Source organism: Salminus brasiliensis, chromosome 9 (assembly GCF_030463535.1).
Source record: "Salminus brasiliensis chromosome 9, fSalBra1.hap2, whole genome shotgun sequence".
Classification (NCBI taxonomy): domain Eukaryota; kingdom Metazoa; phylum Chordata; class Actinopteri; order Characiformes; family Bryconidae; genus Salminus; species Salminus brasiliensis.
The window spans coordinates 40,890,019-40,901,638 of NC_132886.1; the positions used below are offsets into that span (position 1 = coordinate 40,890,019).

At 43.2% G+C, this 11,620-nt stretch overlaps 1 protein-coding gene across 2 annotated transcripts; it reads left to right on the top strand.

Annotated features, from left to right (window-relative positions):
- Nucleotides 1-2,239: 2,239 nt before the first annotated feature.
- On the top strand, nucleotides 2,240-10,632 carry LOC140562648 (profilin-2-like). 2 transcript variants are annotated; one of them, XM_072688462.1, is made up of 3 exons: nucleotides 2,240-2,587; nucleotides 5,262-5,454; nucleotides 8,017-8,373. In XM_072688462.1, the coding sequence occupies exons 1-3, from the start codon at nucleotides 2,459-2,461 to the stop codon at nucleotides 8,112-8,114; spliced, it is 420 nt and encodes a 139-aa protein (XP_072544563.1). In that variant the 5' UTR covers nucleotides 2,240-2,458; the 3' UTR covers nucleotides 8,115-8,373. The 2 variants fall into 2 exon arrangements, with proteins under 2 accessions (XP_072544563.1, XP_072544562.1); XM_072688461.1 differs by lacking the exon at nucleotides 8,017-8,373 and adding an exon at nucleotides 8,380-10,632 and having other exon boundaries at nucleotides 2,242-2,587.
- Nucleotides 10,633-11,620: the final 988 nt, after the last annotated feature.

The following is an 11,620-nucleotide window of genomic DNA, read 5'->3' on the forward strand; positions in this document are numbered from 1 at the left end:
GACAGGCACCACTTTGTGGATTCGAGAAAGATCTACGAGGCAAGAGTGCGGTGCGCTCCTGAATGGGGGCCTTATTTTCCCTTCCAGTTTCCAGGCCTTTCTGAGCATTTCACTCTGAGCAGCTGATCTTCCCCTGCCTCGAGCTTTATCTCCATGTCACCTTCAGACTGTAGGTGTGAGCGACTCGGTCACGGTGTTGACTCTGTAGGTGAGCGCTGTACACCCAGGTGATTAGGACTGGGACAAGCTGGAGGGAGGACGGACCATGAGAGGGGACACCAAGCGTACTCCCGGCCATATCTCGGATGGTGTCGTGGTTATAGAATCCCACCTCAGGTTAACGTTTGCTTTCGCAAGGCGTTCACCAGGTGTCCACCTCGCGACCTTTGCCTCAGTGGTGAAACACGCCCTGGCCTGTGGTGTTCACTGGGTTGTGGCGCTAAGGCAGATCTGCGCTCAGTCTGGCCAGCACTAGAAGCAAACACAGTACTTTCACGGTACTGACTGAAGTGCTTATGATATTTATAAACTTTTCACATCGATTTTGAAGTAATATATCACTTTTAATTGAAAATGTCTAAGGTTTAGTGTGCTAATTGGTGGATTTTTAACAGTACATAAGCACATACGAGTAAGCATGTCCATGTATATTCAACTCACATGATGATATATAATCTTAATGCTATATAATATGATCTTGACCTCTGTATCTTATTAAGCGACCCAAACAAACTGCTAGCCAGCACAACCCCTATGTGATTCATATAACAGTAAAAAAGCTGTAAAATAAATTGAACTGATATCCAGTTTGTGCCACAGAATTGAAATATGACAGAAAATCCGAAAACAAGCTGATTTTTATCTGATTTAAAGTAGTCAGAAAGGGACTATTTGTTTGGTGGTGCTCTACCCTTCCGCCGTCGCGGGGCAGTGCATTCCCAATCCCGCTCCATTCAGTCTTTCTCCACCGTATATTAAACGTTTTTAATCTCCAACGCCTCTTTTTAATCCCACAGCGGGTTCATTTCATCGCAGATTAGACAAATTAGGGGCGTTTGACGGTCTAAAAACAACCCAGACCTGCGCAGTGTGAGCGGGAATCAATGGAGCTGGATTGGGACACGTTGGGAGTGTTAGTCCAGCAGTGAAAGCGGCGCGGTGTCAGAGTTAAGACTCGTTTAAGAGCGAATCAGCGGGGTGTTCGGCCGGGGTTTGTGTGTTAGACCACATTTAAGAAGAAAACAGTGCAGTTTAATGTGTTTTTAGAGGTGCAGGCAGGCGAAACACTCAGCATGAGAATGTGACTGGAATCCGTGTAGCAACAGAGCGCGGAAGGGAGGGGAGGAGAGGGCTAGGAGTCAAAGTGTCGACTCCCCCCCCCCCCTTTTGCAGGCATGTGGGAATCGAGAGGCAAACTCTGAAGCTTCGGAATCGATTCCGCACCGTACCATTCGAGTAATTCGATATTTTCCTTGTTGGTGATCTCTGAAATGCACCATTTCACAACACACCAGTTGATACTGTAACTATTTGATTTAATTTTGCGCAAAATGTCAATTTTACATGATGTGTATGCAATTAAACAAAACGGATCATGATGAATCGTAGAGGAGTTGACAGAGGAATCGTGTACAGGTTAACTAGCATATGTATTTATATTATTATATTATTTGTATAGAACATCACTGGACGGTTTTACATGGGTTTATTATTTAACTAATTATAAATTACATTTGTAATTCATTCAACTTATATTTATCCATTCATTCATTCATTTAACTTGGTATCAGATTCTTCTTGGTCAGTGTTATGGTGGGATTCCTGCTTCTAGCAGCCGGAGACCACCCAATAATACCCCTTTGACAGGGTACCAAGCACGCCCAACGCCCAATCCCTCACACACTCAACATCAAGCCCCATCGCAGGATGGGTCAAATCCCATATCCCAAAACAATTACGAACGAACGAATCCATATTAACCAGTGTCACAAAGAATCACGAATCATTAATGAATCACACCAGATAACAAGTTAAGCTGTACGTCACATCATGTGAACTCGTGTGTCATCTAGATTTCTGACTTTCCCACCTCCCAACACCGCAGAATTCACAGAAACCTCGCAGAAATGTGGAATCGACTCTAGCACCCGATTCACATGAGAATCAGACTCGGAGTCGACTCCAGGAAAACGTCTGGAATCGAACAGCCCTAGCGGATGGATATGAGCAGGGACTACACCCAAGCGCTGCCGCCTCAGCCCGCCCGTCTCTCTCCCTCTCTCTCTCTTTCTTCCCCTCTCTTCCCACAGGAGAGAAAAAAAACACACACACACTAAAGCCGCCGCAGACAGACGAAACCTCGGTCCGGCACTCGACTTTGGTGGTTCGGCTGAGTCTCTAAACCTCGATCGGAGCCTCGCGTCGTCAACAAAACAACCAAAACCCGCACAGAAAAACCATGTCTTGGCAGAGCTACGTGGATAACCTGATGGCCGACGGCAGCTGCCAGGATTCCGCCATCGTCGGTTACACGGACGCCAAATACGTCTGGGCATCGTCGGAGGGTGGCACTTTCAGCGGCATAACGGTACGAATCCCCCTGCGATCTGACGCCCAGGCTGCTGCGTTCAGCCCCGGCCGTGTTCGGGCGCCGCATCCCTTTTCTGCTCCGCGCCGCTTTAGCGGGGGGACAAATCCATCCGCGGCGCTGCTTTAGCGTTAGCCGGCTAGCCCGGCTCAAATCACACGACAAAGGAATGCGTCGTTTTCCTTTGATTCCTGATGGAAATTAAACTGGTTAATGAAGCAATTTTAGCTGCAATGCGTGTGAAAGTGGCCGAAGCGTGGATGTGCTTTATTTGCGGTGCCACGACCAAGCAAAGGGGGCTCGTTGTGCTAAGCTAAGCTAGCTAAGCTATGCTAAGCTAAGCTAAACTAAGCTGGCCGTGTAGGCCCGGTTAGCGGCGGGGCCTCTTCAATTTCGGGCCGAAAATGAAATAAAACCGCGTTAGAACTTGAGCAAATGCGAATATGAGAGTTAAAGGTGAGCTTGGGCAGCAATTCCCCAGCAGAAGGGCTGTTTTTTTGTTTTTATGGGCGATAAAATGAGTTAAATGAGCAGGCTGGTGTGAAGCTAGCGCTGCCTTCATTGATATCCGATACAAAAAAAAGCGAAGCTAAGCTAAAGCTAAGCTGAGGGGTAAAACACACAGAAAACCACGTCTTTCGGACTTTATTCGCATTTTAGGTTGGAAAACGAGGCAGTAGGTCGTGGAGAAATGTGTGATTTATGCGTTTTTGTCTCCAGCACATGGTCAAGTTGTGCCTCTTCTCCTCTGGTTTATCGTGGAATCGTCTGGACACGCGTTTCTCCTGCTCGGCTTTATCAGGCTGGAGATAAGCTGGTTAGGCGTGGTGCCGGAGAACAGCCTCTCCTTCTACTCTCCCCGCTTTCTTTCCCCTCTTTCTTTCTCCTTCCTTTCTCTTCTCTTTTTTCTCCTCCTAGCAGGAAAGCACAGCACAGCCCGCCTCGGCTTTCAAAGATGGCGTCCTGTCTCCCATTTATTCCCCCTCCTCTTTCCCACCCTCCTCGCTCAGCACAGCAGCCAAACTTCACGTTTCTCGATGGGATCCCCGCTCATGGTGGTGGGCAAAGTTGCTGGTGTTCGCTCTGACCTCGCCTCCACGTTGCTGACGGTGTTTTCCCCCCTTTTCCCCCCTTTTTTACTTTTGTGCCCACTCTGGAGCTGAGCAGCTGCGGGCCTGGCCTGGGCTCGGCTCGGCTCTGCTGAGGCCGAGCTCATTCACCCCAGGTGGAAGGAGGAAATGGCTGTGCGGTGACACCCTGGGAGAGGAGTCCAGCCTGGGTCTCGGCCGAGGCTTTCTGCTGGTGTTTGTAGTTGAGAAGTTGCAGGGTTTTGGGAGAAGATCATATGAAGGCGTAGGATGGAGTTTTTAGTTTCTGCACTATTGAGGATTGTTGAGATGGCTTAAAAGTAGATGGGCAGACTTTATTGGGAACTTGTCTGCCCATCTACTTTGTAGACTGTCTACATTTATGGTTTTTGGTTTTTAACCGTAAAATAAAAATTAGACGTAGCCGAACATTAACAAAGCATGCAGGACTTTAAATCTGGAAATGGAAAACCTCCTTAAAATGAGCAGTAATTTTAGAAGTTGTTACCAACTGGACATCTCATTAGTTTAATTCCTGCTTATTTTTAAGAGTGTGAAATCTTTAATTAATAAATAAATACAGGATAGCAGTTTTTTGATAAAAAAAATCAAATCAAAATATCGCAAAAATATCGCCTTCCTATATCGTGAAGTGTTTTTAACATATTACTGCCAAACACTCCTCGTTGTCTGGATGCCAAGACCCAGCATTCTAGTCTGGGGCTAAATTGCAGTGTTGGTGGTGAATCACTTCTGGAAACTGTTAGTCTTGGGCTTATCCTCAATCTGGATTTGGGCAAGTGACTCAGTTTTTATTGGGTTGAACATGATTCACATTTTTATGGGTTTAGCTTGGGTCGCTTTGTTGGTAAAAAGCACAACATCCGACGTTTGAAGTGCTAAAGTTACAATATCAGAGCGATTCTGCCTGAGCAGTAAATGTAGGAACCGCAACCTTTCATTAAAATCAGCGAATGCCTTGAAAAATGGCATTTTTGTGAGGTACTGAAAGTTGAGTATGGGATAGTCTGCTGATTGGGTGTGTAGGTTCGAGGGAGGTGGGTATTAAATGTCCTGTTCTGAGCTGTCTTTCTTTTTCTTTTTGTCCCTTTTTGTATGTTGTTGAAATGATGACCAAGTGTTTGAAGTGTTCAAAGGTGGTGTAATCATTAATAATTGCTTCACTTAATGATCAGGGGGAACTTTTGAAGACCCTCAGCTCTTCTGTTGGATAGGCTTGACTGTGGGTTTGGGGTATCTGGCTGCTTTGTGAAATCCCCTCCAGCAGACCTTACCACCAATTCCCAGCAAGCTGAGGTGGTTCTTCTCCTTGCATATATTAAGACAAGGCCTTGGTTAGTGTAGCTTGTGAAGCACATCATACTACGTTCTCCCAAGCCTTGCCATAAGTCGCTCTGGGTAAGGGCGTCAGCCATGCGCTGCAAATGTAAATATTTAAATTCTGATCCATTAGAAGTTTATTGGAAAGGCCTCATAAACTCCATATACGTCACTGTTACCTGTTACATGTAGTGTGTGTCCACCGAAGTTCTAAGCTGTCTACTCCTGCCGCTCCCTAACTGTAGGCTGACGAAATCGATGTCATAGTGGGCAAAGACCGCGAGGCCTTCTTCACCAATGGGCTGACCCTAGGGAAAAAGAAATGCTCTGTGATCAGAGACAGCCTGCAGATCGATGGGGACTGGACTATGGACATCAGGACGAAGAGTCAAGGAGGGGAGCCGACATACAATGTTTCCGTAGGCAGAGCTGGCAAAGGTAACACTGTTTTGTCTGTTTGCAAATGAATGCAGTTAAACTTTACATATGTAAAACGAACAAGAACGTAATTGAATCCTGAAAGACCCCAGAGATGACTTGAAAGCCTGGACTGAGGGATCTTTCTTCTGTGACCCCCGCCTAGGGGTGGGCGAAGTGACGGATTTATTGTTAATGTGATAAATGACATGACAATGTGCTTTTTTTAAAGCCATGTGTGTGTTCTCAGTACTTTGGGAACACCTAGTTTGTTAAATGTTGAATAAATAATAATTGTGATCATAATTTCAAACGGCATTTTTAAAAAAGCTAATACTGAGGCTTTTGTCTACCAAACCAAATCAGAAAAGCTTCTTGTAAATGCCTTTGCTATTCCACTATTATTGCCTTCAATCTTCAATCAAACATTCTCTGGGGTCTTGTATGTATTGTAGTTTTTAATATTTCATTAAAGTAGTCCGTAGGTAAAACTGTGGACGTCTTGACGTTGCCTGCAATGTGGTAAATGTGATTGTATGCCTGCTCATATGTTATGATCTGCACAGGGAACTAGCCATACAGTATGCAAAACGGAAAGGATGACCGGCACCACTATTACAGCATGTCCCTCATCAATTCTTGCCATAAAGGTCATCCAGAATTGGCGATTCTCTCTTGATATTCAGGTCCTCCTCCTCCTCTCCCCCCCCCCCCCATTTTGCCATACATGCTAAAGTGTGTGCGTACTCTCATACAGTCTGCCTTTGTGGTCCTCGTTCTGCGTGTCGGTAGTAGTTACTGACGTGGAAAGGTAGGGTGTAAAACCAGCGGGTTCACGGCTGTCCTGTCCTTTTTCCCCCCTGTCCTGTGCTTCTTTTATTTATTCTTTAACCACCTTAATAACGAATGTCACTGCTGTGCATGTATGGGCCACCGTTTCTCAAAACCTCTTTCACTTTCCCAGGAATTAATACATTAATTTTTTACTGATTACTTAACCTTCCCTGTAAAACAACCTGGTGAATAATTGATTAGAGATTGATGTAATTAATTCACCAGTTGTCTGTGACTGCAGATGGCATTAACCCATATATGTCCAACACTTAAATTTGAAGTGGAGATGATGGATGCCAAAGAACCTGTTGCACCTTAATTGAGCATCTAACAGTTAAGAGTTATTTGAGAAAGTTGTATGACTTAATGCACAATCAAATGTGAAACCCCACTTTAAGTTCCTTCAGATTTGTGCTCTAGCCAGCTCAAAACACCTCCACCAAATTTAGATTACTTAATCACATTTCCTGTGTGGACATTAATGGGTTAATAGCCCTGATTAAAGAAGTAATTTAATCCAAACCTGTCACCCAAAACGTGATTTATGCGTTCGGCTACTCTAGATGGCCCCATGCTGTGCTAACGTGGCTACGATTCAGTTGTCTGCTCGTAGACAGCCCACAGGCATCCATAAAACGAGCCATAAATGGGATTAGCCGCTCTTAACCTAACGCCAGTTCAGATAGATGCCTTGAGGTGAACGTTCTGGAAGCCCTGGGCTTTTAATCTCGATTGATTCATATGCAGCAGCTCTACTTGAGCAGTTATCGTCTTGTTGCATCAAGCAAGACATGCGAAATAAGGGCCGTCACTCACTGTGGACTCGATTAGTAATTGATTACAGAATGAGGTGACGATTACTCAAGTTTGAGACTAAATTATTAAAAAAAAATAACGGGAAGCCTGAAAGCAGTTTATTGGCTTAAAAAAAGAGCTATAAAATAAATAGAAGTAAAATCAAACCGTCACGATCTACCTCTAGTAAGAATTTGTTTTCTTCAATTAAAATTTGACAAACAATAGCGCCCCCTAATGGAAAAGGTTGAGCTAGATGGTCACAAGATGTTTAAATGAATATAATATATAGTATAATTGTATAAAAAAAAATGATCTATTACTAAACAGTTTTAAAACGTATCCAAGGATGCAAATTCACAGATTTAGTTAAGTTTCTTAAAGAAGTGGATAAAAAAACAAATCAAAACCTTAAAATCTTAGACGTTTCAGATTTGGACCATAATTAAGTAATCATAGGCAAATAAGCGGCTGACCGTACGGCAGTGCAGTACTCTGCAGTTCAGATCAGCAGTGATGCACCAGGTTTCTTATTGTAAGAGCAGTAGAACTTAAATAAAGGTTAGTTGATGGGGTAATGGTGACCGCCCCAGTTAACAGGTGTTCAAGCCTCCTTAACCTCCTTCTGACCTTCGCTGCTCTTCTCTGCAGAGGTGGTTGGGTATTTTAGGAATGCTTCTTCCGCCCCGGAGTCAAATCTCCCATTCTTGCATCCTCTTCCCTGTGCTTTCGAACATCACGTCTCTGGTGCTCGGTCCTCAGGTCTCTCTTTCTGGGTTGCTTTGTTTGTAATGGAAAGGCATGGGCATGCAAACACACTGACTTTGCAGCTGCAAATGATTTTTTTCTTCTTCTGTTTTTTGATGATTTGTTTAATTTTCCTAACCAGCACCACTTCTGAACTCCGTCTCCTTCTCTCTCTCCTTTTCTCTCTCTTTCTTTCTTCTCTTCCAGTCTTGGTTCTTGTAATGGGCAAAGAAGGGGTCCATGGAGGCGGATTGAATAAGAAGGCATACTCAATGGCAAAGTACTTGAGGGATTCAGGGTTCTAATGTAATTAAAAGCTTGTTTAGTTTCAATTTGAGGGACAGAAAGAAGAGAGGTTTGCTGTTAAGCTTTCTCCTTCAAGCAGTTTAATGTCTTGGAAAAATTTAATAGCAATCGAGAGACGAATGGTGGTAAGATCCTATAATTGTCCCCCGTCTTATTGGGGGATAAAGACTTTTACTTTCTTTCTTTTCAAATTTTGTTCATTTGTCGTCTTTTTTTTTCTCACCTCCCCAAACCTCTCCCCCCCGCCCCTTTTATGTACTCCAGTATTGGTTTTAGTCATGGGAAAGGAAGGTACCCACGGAGGACAGCTCAACAAGAAAGCATTTAGCATGGCTGAGTACCTGAGGAAAGTTGGATACTGAAGCAGCCCTTAACCCATCCATCCACACACAGCAGCTCACTGTAACGCACCCCACCACCCTTTCCCCATTCCTTATTTTCTAATTGTCGCCTTGACAGCACTTCCAGATACAGTTAGTGGATGCATCGTTGTCTGTCCTGTCCCACCCTCCCTGATCCTAATCCTTTTTTTTTTCTTCTTTTTTTAATTAACCCTCCCTCTCTTCCTGCCTTCCACTCCACTCAGCCCTTTCCTTTGTGTTTATTCAGCATATTACCTGTCCCTTGTAGTGCCACAGAAAAACAAGCATGTTCATTTTTACGAAGGCTCAAAAGAAACACAGTACTGTACATCAGCGTTGAAGCCAGAGCATCATTTTAAAAACGACAACAACAACAAAAAATTGCCGGATTGGCTCCGTTTACCACCGAGTGAAGTCACTGTCCAGTTTTCCTGAGGCACCAAGTGGTCCATCTTTTAAGATCGATGCCTCTTCAAGTGCTTTGAGCCTTGCTGAGCTGTTTTTGTCTTCCTAGTGTACACAGCATGCCCAGGAAGGGGGGAAAAAGTGCATGCATATCTTTTTAGCATAATATCATTATAACCAACCCCCCCCACACACACACACCAGTCTCCAGCAACTAGAACACTATAACACTAACACCGAAGCCCTACACTCCCCACGCACCACCTTCCACTTCTTTTTCTTCTTCAAAATTGTTCGAAATTTCCAAATTGAGCTTGGTCGCTGGCTTCACACTTACTCTGACACTTCCCTTTTTAATCCCTCCCACAACCTGACCACCTTACCCATTTGTTTTCTTTTATTTTTTCTTTCTCTCAATACCCTACATCAGATGCTTTTGCTGTTGTACTTGGATGTGGTCTTGTAAGTCCTTGGTGTAATGTTGGATTTATTTTTTTTTTCCTCTCTTCGAGTGTGATGGCAGATCAGCATTTGCAATTTCTGGGTTTAAAAAGAAAAACGAAAACATGAAATCGCTTCTCCGGAGCACTTGCATCCTGGACTTTGTAAGGACATTCCACCGCTATTAAAGCTCAGCCACTTAAACCTGTTTTTTGCCAGCTCTAGTTTTCTTTTCTTTTTTTTGTTCTTTTCTTTTTTTTTTTTTTTTTTTTTTTTTTTTTTAAGCACTGCCCTCCCAATGTAACTCTCTGGTTATGTGTCCTTTTATTTTCTCCGATAGGACCAATGTTATGTTTTTGTTTTTGTTTTTCCTTTGCATCCTGGGGGATTAACAGAACTGCTACCAATTTATTGAAGGATGACTGCTAGATTCATCTGTTGCTGACTTTAGAACACTAAAAAATTCAACACTTCAGACACACAATGTTACACTAACTTCGTGATTAAACACTCTTATTAATGGCATCAATGTGTTGGGAGAGGGAAAGAGCAAAGATTTAATGGTAAACTACCTGAGTTTGTTTTTGTTTTTCTCATGAATGTCTTGAAATAGATGAAATGGCAGTCTTATTGTTAACGTTTTGGTCACTACAAAATTTCCTTAACACCCGTTGTTTGTTTTCCTTTCTTTTTTTTTTTTTTTTTCTTTTTTTTTTTTTTGACTCTTGTTAATCCGTAATGTTTTTTCAGGAACCGAAGTCGTCATTTGGAATTCATTACCTTGTGCTTTATTCGACTGCGATGTATCAACTGTCATAGCACGGTACAAATACTACATCATTAAATAGGCGAAGAGAAAAAAAAAAAAAGACACTGAAGTATACACTAAATTTTTTTTCTGGGTTATGGTGGTAATAGTTGGAAAAAGACCACTAGTCAGTTGTATTGTGGAAACTTAATCAAAAAAAAAGGAAAAAAAAAAAAAAACAGCTGTGTATCCTGTGCCATAATGTAGATCTGATCTGTTGCTACTGTGAGATGGATTTTAAACCGCTGCCTTGTAAGGAGTCAATTCTTGAATGGCACCTTCTTTGGGATATTTGGCATAAATTCAAACTCTCCAGGGCTTGTGGAATATGTACAGATTAAAGTTAAACATGTCAACAAAATCATGTTCATTTCGCTCCCTTCTTTCATACTCCTGACTATATTTGACCAGCCGATATATACAACTCAATTTGCGTGGAAAAATGCCATGAATTAACCACCTTGTTTACAGACAGATCAAATAAATCTATTCCAACCAGAACGAGCTGCATTTCTGTTCTTTTCTTCATCCTGAACTGTGCTGCGAGACGTCCCCGAGAGGAGTCATTTACTTGTTTATTCAAATAAGAACTTGGCCTAGAATTTCTTCACAGCGACGGTGATTCCGTTAGCGGCTGCTGTCTGACCGCGTCCCCAGAGTTACATCCGGACTCTTCTCAGAACTCTGGTAGAACAGTGTCTCAGGCATCAGGCAGCGTCTTCATCACCATTAGGTGAAGAACTTTCTGTGAGGAGCTTTTATTATTAGAGCGTCAGACGTCTGCTTCCCTTCACCTCCACTGTAGAACCACAGCTCTGACTGGGGGAGGTTATCTAGAACCGAGCGTTTCAAACTAAACCCTCCTACTCACTCTGAATGATTGCTGAGTTCTACAAAACACAGGTCAGCCAATGAGAGAGCAGAGCCTGTTTACATATATCTATAGGTCATGCTTGCAATGGATGTGTTTTGTGATATCCATTTACGCAGCCTACATCAGTTTAGCTCCGCCCACTGACACTGAATTATATTGGGTTGGGGGTTCGATACATGGGCTCGCCCCGGTGCCACTGTTCCCACTACAGTGGAGTTTCACACCAAACCCACTATGAGTTTGACTTTTAATTAATAACCCACCTTTAAGATTTCCTCTATAGCTTGGCGAAGTGATTTTATTTTATTTATTTATTTTTATTTAATTAATCACTGCTGGCTAAAAGCCAATCAGCTGCCCCCAGCCCTTCTGCAGATCTGGACATGTAGGTTTTCTTTGGGGACCTTTTTGTTTTGTGCCACACAACACCCGGTACATGGCTTATGTATCCCTCCACCACTGCACTGATATCCACTACAAACAGTTCTGAGTATTTAAGTTCCTCTGGATCGGACCATTTCACACTGAACTGAACACACAATGACCGAAACCGTGAAAGGTGTAGTAGTAGTTGAGACCGGTGGTCTAGGCTGTTTGACTGCAAGGGAAATTCCA

What these genes read in the sequence shown, in the direction of transcription:
- LOC140562648 (XM_072688462.1), top strand. Translation starts at nt 2,459, where the DNA reads ATGTCTTGGCAGAGCTACGTGGATAACCTGATGGCCGACGGCAGCTGC. An exon ending in GCACTTTCAGCGGCATAACG is followed by an intron (nt 2,588 to 5,261) that starts GTACGAATCCCC and finishes CCCTAACTGTAG; the next exon opens with GCTGACGAAATCGATGTCAT. An exon ending in CGTAGGCAGAGCTGGCAAAG is followed by an intron (nt 5,455 to 8,016) that starts GTAACACTGTTT and finishes CTTCTCTTCCAG; the next exon opens with TCTTGGTTCTTGTAATGGGC.